The following is a 19,549-nucleotide window of genomic DNA, read 5'->3' on the forward strand; positions in this document are numbered from 1 at the left end:
TCGTGTTATCTCCTTCAATGTACTCTCCTCCTCGGTCTCTACACCGCTCCATACGAATTTTCCACTGTTCATAGCAATGCTGCAGATCATTTTCGGTAAGTCCATACATTACTTCCGTCGCTTTTTCTTTTACTGCTTCAACAGTCTCAAATCTAGTTCCTTTCAAAGCTGACTTGACTTTAGGGAAAAGAAAAAAGTCACAGGGGGCCAAATCAGGTGAGTAGGGTGGATGATTTAAGATGGGAATGTTGTGTTTTGCCAAAAACGTCTTCACTGACAACGCACTGTGAGCTGGGGCATTGTCTTGGTGAAGGATCCATGACTTTTTTCTCCACAAATCGTTCCGTTTTCTCCGTACTCGCTCACGTAGGGTAGCCAGGACGCTAATGTAGTAATGCTGATTCACTGTTTGTCCCTCTGGTACCCAATCAATGTGCACAATCCGTTTGATGTCAAAAAAAAAAAAAAAAAAAAACAATCATCATTGCCTTGAGTTTCGATTTTGACATTCGTGCTTTTTTTTGTCGTGGAGAACCAGGAGTTTTCCAATGCATCGATTGGCGTTTAGTTTCGGGATTGTAAGTAAAAAACCACTATTCATTGCAAGTAATAACATTTTGTAAGAAGGTGGGATCACTTTCAATGTTTTCCAGGATGACAGAACAAATCATTCTTCGGCGTTCCTTCTGTTCAATTGTGAGACACTTTGGAACCATTTTTGAACACACTTTGTTCATGTTGAAACTTTCATGAAGAATCTGCCTAACACTTTCCTTGTCAACTCCTGTTAACTCAGACACTGCTCTGATTGTAAAACGGCGATCTTGTCGAATAAGTTTACCAATTTTTTCAATGTTTGCATCAGTTTTTGCTGACAATGGTCTGCCAGTGCGAGTGTCATCACTGGTGTCTTCACGGCCATCTTTAAATCGTTTAAACCACTCAAACACTTGTGTTCGCGATAAACAATCATCGCCGTACACTTGTTGTAACATTACAAACGTTTCACTTGCAGATTTTCCTAGTTTGAAACAAAATTTGATGTTAACACGCTGTTCTTTCTGTACACTCAACATTTTCCGACGCACAGACAAAACGTCAACTACTTAAAACAGACGCCACGGGCAGGCTGAGTGCAGGAGGCAGATGAAACTCGAGCAGTAGGCGGAGCGAGAGTCACGTGACAGGCCACGCAACTTTCAGCCTTATTGCATTTGTTTTATTGTTTCACCAGTACTAGTCCGGTTTTTTTCTAGCCACACCTCGTATAAGATGGGAGTACAGAACTGGCTGACGTTTTGCTGGGTGGCCGTATCTATACTGGCTGTGAGGAATGCTATTGGTTGACATAGTCACATGGCAGGATAAGAGGCGTACCTGCTACACAAGCACAGAACTGTGGCAATACTGTCCCCTCTAATGGCCATCTAAGTCAATTTCTTCTATCGAGCAGAGGGCAGTTGTTAGAAATAACTCAGTGGAAGAACTACTCACATAGATTTGATATCAGTAAGGGCTCAACCTTAGCCCTCCTCCTCTTCCTTCTTTTTGTTAAAGATCTCCTAGAAATCTGCCATCCACAGTACCTGCATTATTTACATATACCCACAGCAGATGAGAGCTCACTTGGTTGACTGAAAGGAACCTGTACTGGCTTTATGATCACAACCTCATACTTAATACGGATAAACCAGCTCAAATGGTCTTCCACTCATCACAGAACCATACAGCACACTTAGAAACAGTAGTCATAGATAATCAACTAATTTAACTGCTCACTGGGACTAAATTCCATGGGCTGTGGGTAAATAAAATGGAATATACACAGAAGCAGACTGCTGTGCAAAATGATTAGCTTCTTTTATGCTCTTAGTTATCAATCAGAGAGTGACTTGGCCACTATTAGAACTCTATACCTTGCTCTGGTTAACACAGTCATTTTATACTGTATTCCTTTCTGGGGTCAATACAGCAAAGTATTTCTCATGCGAATATGAATTATGAAGATCACAATACGATTGTCATCAATTTTCAAAGAACTGGGAATATTACCTGTGCCATGTATATACATCTTAGGAGTGTGCTAGTCCTGTTCAGTTTTCTTCGTCCTTAGTGGATTTAAATGTCAGTGTTCAGACCTTTGTTTGCTAAAGTAGTAGAACACAGTTCTCAAAAATGCTATTAAAAATGGAAAAAAAAATCACATTTGAGGAGTAGAAGATTTCAGTGTGCTGTAAAGTACTGCACATTTCCAACATTTTAACAGGCTCACCTATAGCAGAGTACATAGTCCTGTAATCACGAAGCCCCTGTTTCAATCCTTGTTAGTAACCACATTTTTATTTAAATTCTGTATTTATTACCAAAAGGAAATGTTATAAGTATTGAATAATATTTTTAAATAAAAATAACATTCTTTCTTTTTTTGAAAAATGGAAGGATTAGAATATTTCTGATCAGTGTTAAGTACAAAAATAGTTGCAGGTTGCCTAATGTGTACCATAAAAGTCTTGGAATCATGTAATCGTCCATTCTAAAGTCAGTAGTTGCTACATCTTTATTAAGAAAAACATTAAAATCTATACTTTTTATCAAATGCAAATGTTAAATAACAAATATTGAGTCATAATGTTTTGATAAAAATAACATCTTTTTATTTTTAAGTAATGGTCATACAAAAATAAATTAGAATTTTGTACATATGCGCAACACCATAGTGTTAAATTAAAAAATTATGTATAGTAATAATACTGTTCAGATTGTAGAAAAAAGAGAGTATTTCATTTTCAATTTGAAGCCCCAAACTTTTGTATCAAATTTTGATTTATTGTGAATATTTGCATTTTCATGTGATTGTTAATTAAATGTACCAATATGTCATTTTTATTAAAAAATTATCGTTCAGTATCTGTCAGTTTCCATTTGTTACATAAATATGGAACTGAAATAAAAGCAAAATAAAGTTACTGCTAGTGAGATTTTAACCATTGACATTACGATTACAAAACTGTCAAGCTCCGTACTCAAATACCGGTTACTACAGTATTTAGAGGGAAATATTTTTTGCTTAGCAGCACTCAGAAATGTTCTAATCTCGTATGAGAGGCAAAGGAGGCAGTGGCATACGACCTGCAGGACAAGAGAAGGATGTAGGACCACAGGATTTCATCTATCCCCTCTCTCCCTCATTATCTGACCTACCTCCTCTATTGTGCCTCTCCCCTCCTTCCTCCCACCCCCTCCCTGTTATCACCATATTTGGTCCACCATCTCCTTCATCATGGATCTATATTATCAAAATGAAATTCTGATGGTATGGGGAAGCTCATCTGTGGTGTAGTAGTATTTTTGTACAAAGCACCTCACATAAAACTCTTGTCCATTTGTGCAACTTTTTTATTTCATGTTTGTAAACTGACATTAATCATATTTTTGTGAACATAACACTATCTCAAACTAAGTCTGTAATATGAATATAATAGAGGGAAACATTCCACGTGGGAAAAATACATATAAAAAACAAAGATGCTGTAACTTACCAAACGAGAAAGAGCTGGTATGTTGATAGACACAATAAAAAAACACACACACACACACACACAAATTTCAAGCTTTCGCAACCCAAGGTTGCTTCATCAGGAAAGAGGGAAGAAGAGGGAAAGACGAAAGGATGTGGGTTTTAAGGGAGAGGGTAAGGAGTCATTCCAATCCCGGGAGCGGAAAGACTTACCTTAGGGGGGAAGAATGACAGGTATACACTCTCGTGCGTGCGTGCGCGCGCGCCCACACACACACACACACACACACACACACACACACACACACACACACACACACACACACACATCCGCACATATACAGGCACAGGCAGACATATGTAAATGCAAAGGGGTTGGGCAGAGATGTCAGTCAAGGCGGAAGTACAGAGGCAAAGATGTTGTTGAATGACAGGTGAGGTACGAGAGGGGGCAACTTGAAATTAGCGGAGGTTGAGGTCTGGTGGGTAACGGGAAGAGAGAATATATTGAAGAGCAAGTTCCCATCTCCGGAGTTCGGATAGGTTGGTGTTGGTGGGAAGTATCCAGATAACCCGGATGGTGTAACACTATGCCAAGATGTGCTGGCCGTGCACCAAGGCATGTTTAGCCACAGGGTGATCCTCATTACCAACAAACACTGTCTGCCTGTGTCCATTCATGCGAATGGACAGTTTGTTGCTGGTCATTTCCACATAGAATGCATCACAGTGTAGGCAGGTCAGATGGTAAATCACGTGGGTGCTTTCACACGTGGCTCTGCCTTTGATCGTGTACACCTTCCGGGTTACAGGACTGGAGTAGGTGGTGGTGGGAGGGTGAATGGGACAGGTTGTACACCGGAGGCGGTTACAAGGGTAGGAGCCAGAGGGTAGGGAAGGTGGTTTGGGGATTTCATAGGGATGAACCAAGAGTTTAAGAAGGTGAGGTGGACGGCGGAAAGACACTCTTAGTGGAATGGGGAGGATTTCATGAAGGATAGATCTCATTTCAGGGCAGGATTTGAGGAAGTCAGTAATATGTTTTCCAAGTGCTTATACATATTGTAGCTGAAGACTAGCTCAGTACTTACATCCTCCACTGAGCAGCTGTAAAATAGTGGGTCTATACAGACTTTTTATGCCGACATAACTTACTGGTACCGTTGCAGCTGAAGCCCACAGTGGAAGTGCAGGCAGAGGCTACACCTGCCGGCTTTGTGTCCCCCGAGAAGCCCGTCGCATACTGCGAGGAGGGCACACCCTGTTTCTCCCGCGTGAGCTCGCTCAGCTCCCTGGCCAGCCACCCCGCGGCACCGGACGACCACAGGCACCTGGTGGGCACCGCGGCGTCTGCCCAGGCCGCAGTGCCGACCGGACGAGCTCTACACCCGCAGGAAACGGTTGTGGAGGAGGCCAAGGAGCAGAGGGATGGTGAGTGAAACTGTCTGTCTGTGTGAGTGATGCTTTCAGTTGCTTCTGGCTTCAATACTTTCCTGTTATCAGATTTTAACTTACACTTCAGTCAACTTTTGGCACCAACGGTTAGCCGCGCGGGGTATCCGTCAGTGCGATCTGAGGTGCCTCGCCACGGTTCGCGCGCCACCCACCCACCCTCCATTAGAGATTCGAGTCCTCCCTCGGGCACGGGTGTATGTGTGTTGTCCTTAGCGTAAGTTAGATTGAGTAGTGTGTAAGCCTAGGGACCGATGGCCTTAGCAGTTTGGTCCCATAGAACTTACCACAAATTTCCAATTTCTGCACCAATGGTTACTCTTATTAATGGCATTTCAGAAATTTATCAAGGAATTACTAATTTACATTTCATACGTATTTTGTTGTTGTTGTTGTTGTTGTTGTGGTCTTCAATCCACAGTCCAGTTTGATGCTGCTCTCCACACTAATAAGTAATGCAACACTTTTTTTGTGAAAACAGGTTGGTTGTATTCTGAGTTCGAATGCTCCATATTATTCCCCACTCTTTTGGCTACAGAATGCTATTTTTCAACTCGGTCTCCCGTGAGCTCACAAGGTATCACTCTACTTGTAGATGTCGGAGCCGACATCTCGCTGCACCGATAACCTCCCCCGTCATCCACATGCTGCTTCCCACGGAGTGCGTACTTCATTAGGCCAGGCGGATGGGAGTTTGAAAGTGCAGGATCCGTGCTGCGTGGTGGATGAGGAAGAACCATCCAGTGAAGTTTTGTGAGCTTCTCTCGAGCTCACAGACTTGTGTGGGGCTTCACATTGTCACGGGTAAAGAGCAGTCATTAGCACTTCTGTGGCAACGGACATGCTGAAGTTGTTTCTTCAGTTTCCAGGGTAGCAGTATAATTCAGAGTTGGTCATTGCATAGTGAGTGAGGACATCAACCCGTTCAGAGTACCAGAAGACTGTCGCCGTGACTTTACCGGCTGAGGGCGTGGCTTTGAGGTTTTTATTTGGAGGGGAGATGGTGTGGCGAAACTCTCTAGATTGCCTTTTTGTTTCCAGTTTGAAATGATGAAACCCTGTTTGATTGCCAGTACCGATTTTTGACAAAAAATTGTCAATCAACCTCGTAATGCGCAAGCGGTTCTGCACATATGGTCCTCCAGTGGCTATTTACGGTCTTCTGTTTGGTAGCAAGGAATACTGTTGGCACGCACCTTTGAGTACCACAGCTGGTGGATGATTGTGTTAGCACTACCAACAGAGATGTCCAGTTGAGTAGTGGGGTGGTTGATTGTGATCCTTCAATCAGCTCAAATGAGAGTGTCTGTGTTTTACAAGGTTATAGGAGCCTCAGCTGTTAGCGGCCAGCCGGCACACGGGAGATTAGACCGGTTTGTGTGACCTTGTTCTGACGATGACAGACGCCTCGGCGAACAACTCGTCGTGCTTTTGTTCACTGCCAGGTCTCCATAGACATTCTGCGTATGCTTACGAATACATGCAGTGCTCTGGTTTTCTGCCAAAGGAAACCCAATGACAGCTCTGTTATGAATGCATCTCTGCTACAAATGCTATTTTGAAGGCTGTGTACAGTGCCGCCACCTATCAGAACATCATGGAACTATATGGAGTGAAGTGGGAATATTCTACGATATCCCACAACAGTTGGAATGCCCCTCATACGCCCACATTTAAGTATGTATTCTGCAATTCACACTTAATTTTTTGGTAAGGCGGTCTTAGAACTTTTTTCAGACAGTTTCCAGACCGTTTCACTATTGAATAGCAAGTAGGAAAAAGCAGTGTATAATCTTCCTATGCGAGCTGATGTTTCTTATTTTATTGCAATGGAGAGTTCTTGCTATGGAGGTGGGAATCTGCAGAATATTTTGGCATTTGCAGGATAAAGTTGATGTTTCAGATTTTGTGAAAACCACACAAGGAAAAACATCTTTGTTTTAATGATTACCACCCTAATGTGCTTATTCTATCAGTAATACTATCTCCCCTATTCTGTGATAATACAAAATTAATTGCCCTTCTTTTAGCTTTTTTAGTGTCCTCCCTCAGTCTTATGATGTAAGGATATTGTACTGAGTAGCAATAATCCAGAAGAGGACAGACAAGCATATGGCACTACTCTCCAGGCAAATACATTCACAAAAGACATCTTGACATTTACGTTTGTATTTGTTGTTAACGAATTTCCCTTTTGCAGAAAGGCCTTTATTGCTAGTGTGAGTGCAAATTTTATTTCCTCTCAATTTTATCCATTGCTGTACAAATCACAGAACTTTTTTAAGTGTCTCATTTCTTAATCCAATTACCCGCCACGTTAGCCGAGAGCACTAATGCGCTGCTTCCTGGACTCAGGTAGGCGCGCCGGCTCCGGATCGAATCCGCCTGGCGGCTTAACGACGGAGGCCGATGTGATGGCCAGCCTGGATGTGGTTTTTAGGCAGTTTTCCACTTCCCACTAGGTAAAAACTGGGCTAGTCCCCACATCCCGCCTCAGTTACGTGGCTCGCAGACACCTGAACACATTCGCACTATTCCATAGATTACACTAGGTGCAGACAGTTGGGGTACACTAATTCCGTCCCGGGGGGTACGGGGTGGCGGCAAGAAGGGCATCCGGCCACCCCTTAAATTAACCTTGCCAAATCCGATTAACCATGCTGACCCTGCATCATTGCTGGAGGAAGGCACAAGCATAAGAAAAAGAAAGAAGATTTCTTAGTCCAATTATCTTAGCATACCCTGCATTTATTTGGATATCCTTCAGTACCCTTGATTAACATGCCTGTATATTGATGTTCATGTTCGAATGTATTTCAAAACACTATACATTCCATTCAACTGCTTTTCCAAGTCCTTTTGCTGTCTTTGACAGAACTATAGTCTCGTTGGCAAACCTCAAAAGTCTCTCTTTCTTCTCCCTGATTTTTAAGTCCTTTTCCAAGTTTCTATTTGGCCTCCTTTACTGCCTGTTCAGTGGTCAGATTGAATAACTCGAGATATAGTAGTTTATTACAAATCTTTAAGTCCTCAGGCTAAAATGTTAGTGACATCTAGAAGAACATACCAGACGGCAAGTGTGTTGCATTGTTGTAACAACAATGTTGGTTAAGTGAGGTGGCACAGTGGTTAACTCTTGAGACTCACATTTGGGAGGATAGCGGTTCAGATCCCTGCCCAGCTCTCCAGATTTCAAAATTGTGCAAGGCAAGTGCCAGAATGATATCCTTTGAAAGGATGTGGCTGCCTTCCTTGACATTCCTTGCCTTGGTCTGAGCTTGTGCTCCATCCCAGTGATCTTGTCTTCCACAAGATGTTCAGTCCTATCTTCCATCCTTCAGGTGACTGTGCAAATAGTGTATACTAGTAAACCCCGATGCTTTAAAAAAAATCAATCTCCTGTTTATAAAACAGCTTCAAACATCTGATTACTTTACAAGTGAATTAATGTGTTAAATATGAGGGTGAGGCAATAAATAAATCACAAATGCCAGAATAGCACATACTGTTTTACATTTCGTACCTGTACACATCTAGAAGGTGGTAGAACACATTGTGTGGAAGGTAGCCGATAAAAAGTAATAATGATCTCCTGCCAGACCAAGAAGGCAGGAGTGCTATGAGTGTGTACCCGACAAGAATGCAGTTCCTGTGAGTGGAGGGAGTGCCCACAGAGCGCATCCAGAGAAAAATTTGTCCTGTATGTGGCTAGAACTTTATTTCATGGAAATTTGTGTTCAACTGGATATTGGAATTCAACAAAGAACAAGAAAAAGTCACAAACAAGGAATTTCCTGGCCATCCTGCTTATCGAGTAGTGGTACATTCATCTCATGTCTAGGGGTATTTTGCTACTTCCCAGGACATACCGTATTTACTCGAATCTAAGCCATACTCGAATCTAAGCCGCACCTGAAAAATGAGACTCGAAATCAAGGAAAAAAAATTTCCTGAAACTTAACAAGGGAACCTCCCCATCGCACCCCCCTCAGATTTAGTTATAAGATGGCACAGTGGATAGGTCTTGAAAAACTGAACACAGATCAATCGAGAAAATAGGAAGAAGTTATGTGGAACTATGAAAAAAATAAGCAAAATATACAAACTGAGTAGTCCATGTGCAAAATAGGCAACATTAAGGCTTATATGAGCCCAGGAGCGCCGTGGTCCCGTGATTAGTGTGAGCAGCTGTGGAAGGAGAGGTCCTTGGTTCCAGTCTTCCCTCGAGTGAAAAGTTTAGTTTCCTTATTTTCGCAAAGTTATGATATGTCCGTTCGTTCATTGACGTCTCTGTTCACTGTAATAAATTTAGTGTCTGTGGTTTGCGACCGCACCGCAAAACTGTGCGATTAGTAGACGAAAGGACGTGCCTCTCTAATGGGAACCGAAAACCTTTGATCGCAAGGTCATAGGTCAACCGATTCCTCCACAGGAAAACACGTCTGATATATTCTATACGACACTGGTGACGGCATGTGCGTCACATGACAGGAATATGTTGTTGACCCACCTAACTTGTACACTTGAAGAATGGGAAAAAAGATTCTTCTACCTTGCCCGGTTTAGGTTTTCTTGTGGATGTGATAATCACTCCCAAAAAAGTGATGAAAACATAAGAGTTTGTCACATAAACTGCAACAAATGAATGCAACAGTTTCACAGTCACACAGTTTTCCCTGTGCTCTGTCAAAACATATGTTTTTAATGTTTTCAAATTTTTCCGTGTGTAGACCGTCAAATCCTGCATATGTCCAAGAAAATCTGAACATGTCCTGGAATTTTGGAGAGCGAAGTTGATTATGTGTGAGTGCCTGAACTTTGATAATTGACACACGATCACGTAAACAATACTGCTCTGTGTACCTGTGCAGCTTCGCAAAATAATTGTCTGAAAAATAAGAAATTAAACTTTCCACTCGAGGGAAGACTTGAACCAAGTACCTCTCGATCCATAGTTGCTCACACTAACCACGAGACCACGGCGCTCCTGAGTTTACACTATCCTTTATGTTGCCTATCTTGGGCATGGACTACTCAGTTTGTATATTTTGCTTATTTTTTTCATAGTTCCACACAACTTCTTCCTGTTTTCTCGATTGATCTGTGTTCAGTTTTTCAAGGCCTATCCACTGTGCCAACTTATAACTAAATCTTAGGGGGGTGCGATGGGGAGGTTCCCTTGTAAGCCGCACCTGAAATTTGGGACTCGAAATTCAAGAGGAGAGAGAAGTTTTAGGCCGCACCTCCAAATCAAAACAAAGTTGGTCCATTGTAACACGAGACACAATTTAGGTCGAATGAATGATGATACACCTACAGTAGTTTGGTTCGAGTCGTAAGCTTAGCAGTTAAGCTTTACCAGATAGCCATTGCTATGCGTCAGGCCCTCCGTCCGTATTTATACGGGTACCCTTCCTTTTTCACATGCTTCATCTGGTTTGAATTGATTGCTTATTTTTCTTTGATCTGATAAGTGCCGTTCTCTTTGTTATAGGTGTTTACGTCACTCTAAGCTGAAAATGCATTACTGTACTGTGTCATGCATTGTTTGTCGCATTCTGATAATGAGTGTTTACGGCCTGTGACAGCTCGCGGCATGGGTTGCTTTTGTGCATGATACCGCCGCTTATATAAATAAATAAATTAAAAAAAAAAAATCGTCTCATTATCGAAACAATGGCAAGAGACTGCTATTTCTTGTTACTTACACTGCTGCTTTCTTTGATAATGATCAACAAGAACCAAACAATAGACTGCGTATGATAGATGATGTTCTGAATGAGAGTTTAGCAAAAATTTTTCTCATTTTGAAAATCTTTGCAGATGCCTCTCTAGTACATTACATTCTGCACAGAAATTAGAGTCAACTTAGATTTAAAAATCTAGTCTATTGCCGTGCTTCAATTCTGACTGTACCACTATTAGGCATAAGAATAATACGAATATAAACATGACATGATATGTATATTATTCCACATTTGCTGTTGTCTCTCTCTAGTTTCGTAGTTTATTAGGCAGACAGGATTTAAATGAGATAGCAGCAAACATAAAAGAATACATGGCAAAATGTTTCTATTGATATTATTCTTATGGTGAAGAGAATACTGCATGTGATATCACAATTCATAAAAGTTCCTATTAGCAACCATCTCTTCTGACAGATAGGAAAAAATTCAGAACGTAGAGTTGGCCATATTGACAAACATCCCAAACAGTCTTGCCAGTTGGATTTTTGTAGTACATTGAAATGCTGCTACATTCGAAGATGAACAATACAGAATTTGTATTTACTTTGTTGGGTAATGTATGAAAATGCAGTGGTCGAAACTCGGGGCGGAGAAGAAAGCTCATCTTCCACCTTTTCTTTTTTCTTTTTTTTTTTTTTTTAATTTATTTACTGACGCAGAGGTTTTGGCGCCAGTATTTATCTTTGTGCCTGAAAAGCACGCCTGTGTAGCGCTACATATATTCGACGGCAGAAGTTAGTTGTGGCAGCACTTACCAACATTTTTCAGAACTTCCGCTTACTTTGCACTCGATTCTAAGCCGCAGGCGGTTTTTTGGATTACAAAAACCGGAAAAAAAGTGTGGCTTAGATTTGAGTAAATACGGTATCGGTCTTGTGGGTTGCAGAAATTTAAGGAACGAAATAAACTTATATCCTCAGAGATAGATCTATTCTGCTTTTCAATATACTCCCCTTGTAAACTTAAATACTTACCTCACTATTTGACAAGGCATTATAAACCTACAGCACAGAATTCTTGTGGCAGTGTTCGCATCTAACGAGAGCACGGAGACCGATTAACACATCTCCAGGACCGCGAGCATGAGCTAACAGTGTTGAATTCACCACTGAAGATGCTTCACAAATAAAAGAAGTAAAATGCATATGGCAATAAACAAGCTGACTTTAATTAGTTGAACTTCTTGTCTGCTGTAACAAATACACCACCTCCATTTTTCATTAGCCTATCCTTTCGATATGCACTTAATGCTCCCCAAAAATCTCAGTGCTATCAGTATCACCCTGCAGCTCTCTACCCTGTGGCGCAAGTGCAGGAAGCCGAAGCCTAGTTTGTCACAGAACTTTTGACGTCTCTGGTTCATTCCTACCACTCGACTCAGAATCGAGGGGGCACGATCAGTTCTGGGGACAATGCAGGAAATTGCAAGCTTCCTTGAAACTCCTCATGTGAGGTTGCTCTTCCCAACCTTCTCTGCCAGTTGTTGGAATGATCCAAGTACGACCTCGGAGCCCCTATGACAGGCATCATTTGTTCCAACATGCATCGCAATCTGCTGTTTCCAGATTGAGATTTTCACTCTGCAGCAGAGTGTGCGCTGATCTGAAACTTCCTGGCAGATTAGAACTGTGTGCCGGACCAAGACTTGAACTCGGGACCTTTGCCTTTCGCGGGCAAGTGCTCTACCGACTGAGCTACCCAAGCATGACTCACGCCCTGTTCTCACAGCTTTACTTCTGCCAGTACCTCACCTCCTACCTTCCAAACTTAACAGAAGCTCTCCTGCGAACCCTGCAGAATTAGCACTCCTGAAAGAAAGGGTATTGGGGAGACATGGGTTTGCCACAGCCTGGGGGATGTTTCCAGAATGAGGTTTTCACTCTGCAGCGGGGTGTGCGTTGATATGAAACTTCCTGGCAGATTAAAACTGTGTGCCGGACTGAGACTCGAACTCGGGACCTTTGCCTTTCGCGGGCAAGTGCTCTACCGACTGAGCTACCCAAGCATGACTCACGCCCTGTTCTCACAGCTTTACTTCTGCCAGTACCTCACCTCCTACCTTCCAAACTTAACAGAAGCTCTCCTGCAAACCCTGCAGAATTAGCACTCCTGAAAGAAAGGATATTGGGGAGACATGGGTTTGCCACAGCCTGGGGGATGTTTCCAGAATGAGGTTTTCACTCTGCAGCGGAGTGTGCGTTGATATGAAACTTCCTGGCAGATTAAAACTGTGTGCCGGACTGAGACTCGAACTCGGGACCTTTGCCTTTCGCGGGCAAGTGCTCTATCAGCTGAGCTACCGAAGCACGACTCACGCCCCGCCCTCACAGCTTTACTTCTGCCAGTACCTCGTCTCCTACTTTCCAAACTTTACAGAAGCTCTCCTGCGAACCTTGCAGAACTAGCACTCCTAGAAGAAAGGATAATGCGGAGACATGGCTTAGCCACAGGCTGGGGCATGTTTCCAGAATGAGATTTTCACTCTGTAGTGGAGTGTGCACTGATCTGAAACTTCCTGGCAGATTAAAGCTGTGTGCCGGACTGAGACTCGAACTCGGGACCTTTGCCCATCGCGGGCAAGTACTCTACCGACTGAGCTACCCAAGCACGACTCACGCCCCGTCCTTACAGCTTTACTTCTGCCAGTACCTCGTCTCCTACCTTCCGGTAGAGCACTTTCCTGCGAAATGCAAATGTCCCGAGTTCGAGTCTCGATCCAGCCCACAGTTTTAGTCTGCCAGGAAGTTTCAATCTGCTGTTGCTTGCACCTCATTCTCTCAGTTTCTGCCAGAACAGGCTCTTCAACATGTTGAATGAGGGCCCTCAGGCATACACATTGAGTGCACCTGATATTCTGTCCTCTCCGTTGCTACCCATATCCTTAAGAGGTACCGTCACTCACCATAAGTTTCAACTGCTGATAGATTAAGAGACCCCCTACTCTTTTGCATTTGCCTCCTGTTGACACCAACCAAAACAAGTTTTCCCAAAACAGGTTAAGTGAGTCCCTCTGTCTCCGTTTCAGTGGAATACAGCACCTCAAAGTTGTTGGTTAGGGGGATCAGTACAACACCTTGAGTCATCCCTGGTCCCCATACACATCTTACAGGATGCCTAGAGCTACCACTGAAATGCCACTCGCAGTTGAGCGGATGAGTAATGACACATCCCGTACTTTCTGCAGAGGAAACAGGACCCACAGGAGAGGATAGTACTTGAGGAACCTTTGGTACTGGTACCACACTTACATGGCTCTCACTGTTAGTAATGATGACTCAAGAAAATAAAGTTTCTAACTAATACTAGTCTTATTGAGTCAAACTTTTAATGTAAGATTAGACCTCTTAGTGAGTAGATTATTGCAACATTTTAAATTGAGTCAATGATTATGTGAAGTATAGAAAATCAAATTTTCATTGCCTCTGGAAGTCAGTAGAGAGGCAACCTGCAATTGGTACGGTATTCTGGGTTCTGGGATAGCTGCTTAGTAATATAGATATCTTGTGCAAAGTACATTTGTTATATTACAGTAGTATTTCTCAGAGGATTTCTTCACAGACGTGTATACTGAACTTTTGTTTCAGGCATGTGAGCCTGCTGTTAGGAAATCTGCAACTGTCTATTTTACAAGAGAAATTAAAATAGGTACTTGTGTGTGTGATGCAGACAACTGTTTTAAATTTATTTTCTATTAAAAACTGATGTATTGCGAAATTTAGTATCACCAGTGCTGATTACTGGTACACTGTATCATTACACAACTTGCTTCACATAAAATGTATAGCTTTTGTGTTTCAAGTAGTGCGGAAAGATTGGTGCAATGTGACTGTCGTGGCTGTGGAAGTGAGTGGATTGATTGATTTCTCTATTACAGTTATTCTGGTTGGTAGGTACGTGCTTCTTCTTTTGGAAAATATTCTAGTGTTGATGTCTGAAGCAAATACCATTTATTATTCTGTGGTCTACTATTTGTTGAGGAACTGAAGGACCTAAAAAGTAGGTGGATAGTCAGTACTTGCAGTCCACTGCTGTCATCCTGGTCCCTTGGAATAGCCCTCACTCTCTTTCCTCAGCTGCCCTTTTTTGACACTGTCTTGGCTTTGACGCTGGTCATGCTGAGCCTAATACTAGGAGCCAGCCCTAGATAACACCGTACTTTATTGAACTCGAATCACGACTTTGAAACTGGTTTTGAGTCTTTTTGAAGTTTTGTAATCCAGATCTTGAATCATCTTGCTTTGGAAATGGGGAACTCTGAGGTGTTGTTCATATGCTGTATCTGTTTAGCAGGTGGATAGGTATTGTAATGCATTAGCAGCTACTGTTGCATCCATCAGTGGGACAATTCTTACTGTGGGAACCTTGTGCGATCATTAGTATCTTCAGTTTTTGTTTTAATTTTTTATTTTTTTGTGTAAGAAAGAAGCCACATGTTATAGGAATGAGGAAACAAAAACCACCGCATTTAAAACCATTCTATTCTTCATATGTGTCACTCCAAGAAGTCTTCACGTTCTCTGATTCAAGAGATATGGTTCAAATAATTTCGCGACACGCTTTGCAATATTCTATATATTTTGCTTAAATATTAATTTTATTTTTTGGTTTTTATTTCGTAGTTGAGATATGATATTATAACTTCTCTTGGATGGGTCATTTGTTTGATATGCAAAAGAGTGCAACTGGCAATGCTTTGACTGAGTAATCATTTTCAGGTGCATGTGCTAACAAAGTCGTCACCTTTGCTGGAGCAGAGGAAACACCACTGATGTTCTCTCGATGCAGTTCTCTCGGGTCACTGAGCAGCTTCGAGCAGCATTCGATACACGATGACCGCAGCTCTGTCATAAGTGATTTCAGGTATGTCTCTTAAAATGTGTAGTAAATTTTCTTCTCACTGTAGTTTATGTAGTTTTGAGACAGAACAGGCTGAAAATGGGGGAGTGCAATAAATAAATTTTCCACAATACAGTAAAAAAGGGCAACTATGAACTTGTTGGACAGAATTGCTGGCCTTCTTGATGCAATAATTTACCAACAGCCGTATGTATTGTAGAAATTTATTTTGTTTTATGGACTTCTATATGCTACCAGTTTCGGCATTACATTGATGCCATCTTCAGGCCCCTGTACAATGAGTAGAATAAATGTACTATTATAAAATATTATAAAAAATATAGAACATATGTTAATAATTGACAGGTATCATGTTAACTATGTAAGTGGCTCAAAGAGGTATATTGTATGTCATTAAAACTATATGTAACATTAGGGGACATATGCTTCTGCCTGTGTCATGCTGTTGTTAGTAGTTTTCACATGCATACATGTACTGTGTGCAGTACATCTGATGTGTTGCATGGCCTATTATAACTGTGTGTTACGGTTTTATGAATAATAGCGTATACATAAGTTCATATATCATGCTTTATTTGAGTAAAACAGTGAAAACTATCAACAACAGCATGACACAGGCAGAAGCATATGTGTCCTAATGTTACATATAGTTTTAATGATATACATTATATCTCTTTGAGCCACTTCCATAGCTAACATGATACCTGTCAATTATTAACGTATGTTCTATATTTTTTATAATTTTTTATAATAGTACATTTCTTCTACTCATTATACTGGGGCCTGAAGCTGGCATCAATGTAATGCCGAAACTGGTAGCACATAGAAGTTAATAAAATAAAATAAATTTCTACAATACATTAAATTATTGCATCAAGAAGTTCATGCCAGCTGTTGCCCCACGATCCATAATGGATCAATGAAGATTAAAAGAATTGCTGGCCAGTTCTAACCTACAGGAGAAATGAGAGTACTGCCAATAGACACACACCAAAATACTTAAGTTTCCTAGATTTAGGAATTAACGAGTTGTACCAGTAGGAGGGAAGGTGGCTATGGTGGGGAAGGTTAGAAAGGAAGGGCAGCTCATGCAGCCTGCAAGATGAGAGGGATCACCACAAGAAGGTCTCATTGGCTGCCTTTGCTTTTTAACCTTCCCTATGTCTGGCCTGAGAATGGAACTATCAGTCCCGAAAGTTAGAATATTGTGTGTACTCCTGTAAATGTCTACCAGTAAACCCTTACTTCTGTTAAGGATCATACTCCCATGTCCAGAACAGCTTTAAACTTCTGCTGAATACTTTTCAAATGAGTTAATATGTTAAATATTAGATTTTAAGAATACTCTTGCCACTTCTCCTGATTTAAGTGGGATACTTATGGTTTTCTAATTTTTATCCCACCTCCTGAGTATTCCACTATTTCTCCATATTTTTAGTTAATTATCGTGAAACCTAAGACATTTGTTTTGAAAACCTGCCATTTTATTTTTGGCCAATAGGTCAGAAGATTCTGCGCCAAATATTGTGGCAGGAAGTTGCAAACGTCTGGCAGTTTGGCTGAAATTTTGTGAAACAATATGTACGCTGGGAAAGTTTTAAATCACAGGAATGATATGAGCCAAATAGCGTATGCTGCAAAAGTATTGTATAGCGCACGTAGGATACGGTGGCCAACGCACAGTGACCACTTTTCGTCCAAAGCACTGGGCGAATTCATTTGTTTGTTCGGAAGGGAAGGCCGACAGAGTCTGAAACCTTTTGGCCTACAGTGTCTGAAACCTTTCGGCTGGTCGACCATGACAGAATTGAGATGCACGCCCTGCAGTCTTTCTCAAACGATTTTACACAAACCAATGGGTAAAAAAATTCGTTTTTGCTTTACTAATGGCTTTGTACGTCAGGTTCATGGTGATGTGCCCATAATTTCATTCATGGTCATAGTTACTGTGATATTTATGTGGAAGTAAAACACTGTGTGTGAAATTCTAAAAAGTTTGCAATGAAAAATGGAGGTTGCTATGAATTTGCGTTTGGTGCATTTTAAATAATATGTTGCAGCACATGAAATTTAGCTTATATATTGAATTTTTCTTTAGAATTGCTTTGAGGTCTTTGTCTGTCACCAATCTCCAGAAAACTGATCTAACGTAGCACACTCATTTGTGATCGCGCTGCACCAGGAATAAAGTGAAATATCCACAACATTCCTCATATGTAATAAACAGTTTGAGATACTGAAATGAGATTTTGGCAAATGACTATTTTGCCATATAGTCATTATGCAAAACTTCATTATCTGCCATGTTCTTTCACTAACTACAGACTTTTTCAATCAAAGAATACAATTTTTAAGGGCCATTGATAGCTGATGAAATGAGAAATGCTATGTGTTTTGGAACATCATAAGTGAAGACATTGCACATTTATTTTGTACTGAGAATGTGCTTTTTCATAAGCTAACCACTTTTTCAGAATTATTTTCCAATTACGTTTGCACGACATATTAGTGAGGCGAGACTGTGTAAACTCTGCTGTGTTTTGGCAAAAGAAGCAAATTTTAACATGACAACCAGAGAAATGTGTAGGTTTTAATCAAAATTCGCCACTCATTACCCTTCTCTGAAAGTTACAAATGGTTAACTAGCCAGGTGAAAATAAATCACTACATTTTCGGCAAAATTCACATTAGTACTAACCAAAGCAAAGGTGACAGTAGATCCTTTCAAATGGTCACCGTGCAACTGTGACCGTGGAGGGTCTCCCACTTAATATTTACAGAAAATGTGAGTGTAGGCTTCAGTTTAGAACGGCACTCTCGCTCTCCAGCACTCGGCATTTCACGTACAGCGGCTGTCCGTAACCCCCACCACTACCGCTATCCCCACGCACGCCCTGCCATCTGCGCATCTACCAGCCACGGTATTCTGCGTGCCCTGTACACGAGCATTCATTGTCAGTTCCAGCCTACGTGAGCTTTTGTATGAAGTCATTGGGGAATGGCATCACGGTGGTCAAGGTGGGGAGTATTAGGGTCTCTAAGAGCTTCTTTTTAAACTCAAAAGGAAATACTTTTTTATATTTCTGTAGTGAGTGAAACAATGCTGAAGGTTTCTTACAGACTGCAGATGTGTGCTCAGTCTGACTGACTAAGATTTGCTTGCATTTTAGATGGGTTAAGTTTCAGACCTCTATTCTGCACCCACTCTGATAAGCAAGTAAGTCAGCATTTACATGCTAGATGGCTGTGCACAGGTTTGTCGGACTTTTGCTCAGGTATAACTGAAGGTTGTCGGCGTATAAGAGATATTTAATGGATTCCTTCCACCTCGCTGTGCTTCTGTGAATATGACGAGTCTGAGAACGGTGGCACGTTGGTCCACGATTGCACAATCTTGCTGTTGTAAAATAGCACTGAAGGACAAAACGATTAGTTGTCGGGATCAGATGGCCCCTAAGAAAACTGTGTTTTGTGAGATTATGGAGGGTATAAGACAAAAATTAACTGATGCAGTTTATACAATTTTAAAAATGTGTTCCATAAGATGAAGAGTGATGCCTGGTAAAAAGTTCAATGCTATACTCTATATATGCAACACATTTTTTATCTGTGTTCATTAATTTTATAGTTTCCTCGAGAGAACTTTCCTCTGGTACAATGAAAAGAGTAAATCTGTCCTTAAACTGTAAGTTATTCGAATACTACATGTTCAGCTGGACCTGTTGGAATTGGTATACCCGTATCAGGAATAACTGTTTGCATTCAGCCACTTTAAACAGTACTTGATACAACACAGTCTACATCTACATCTATACTCTTCAAACCACTGTGAAGTGCGTGGCAGAGGGTACATTCCACTATACCAGTTACTATGGTTTCTTCCCATTCAGTTCACATATTGAGTAGCAAAAGAATTATTGCTTAAATGCTGCTGTGTGTGCTGTAATTAATCTAATCTTGTCCTAACAATCCCTGA

At 41.3% G+C, this 19,549-nt stretch overlaps 1 protein-coding gene across 1 annotated transcript in view; it reads left to right on the forward strand.

Moving 5' to 3' along the window:
* LOC126427981 (uncharacterized) overlaps positions 1-19,549 on the forward strand; it is a 724,905-nt gene that overhangs the window by 571,248 nt on the left and 134,108 nt on the right. Inside the window, exons 20-21 of the mRNA XM_050089866.1 lie at positions 4,687-4,948; positions 15,432-15,576. Coding sequence (XP_049945823.1) covers positions 4,687-4,948; positions 15,432-15,576 — 407 coding nt within the window. The remainder of the gene's footprint in view (positions 1-4,686; positions 4,949-15,431; positions 15,577-19,549) is intronic.

Source organism: Schistocerca serialis, chromosome 12 (assembly GCF_023864345.2).
Source record: "Schistocerca serialis cubense isolate TAMUIC-IGC-003099 chromosome 12, iqSchSeri2.2, whole genome shotgun sequence".
NCBI lineage: Eukaryota > Metazoa > Arthropoda > Insecta > Orthoptera > Acrididae > Schistocerca > Schistocerca serialis.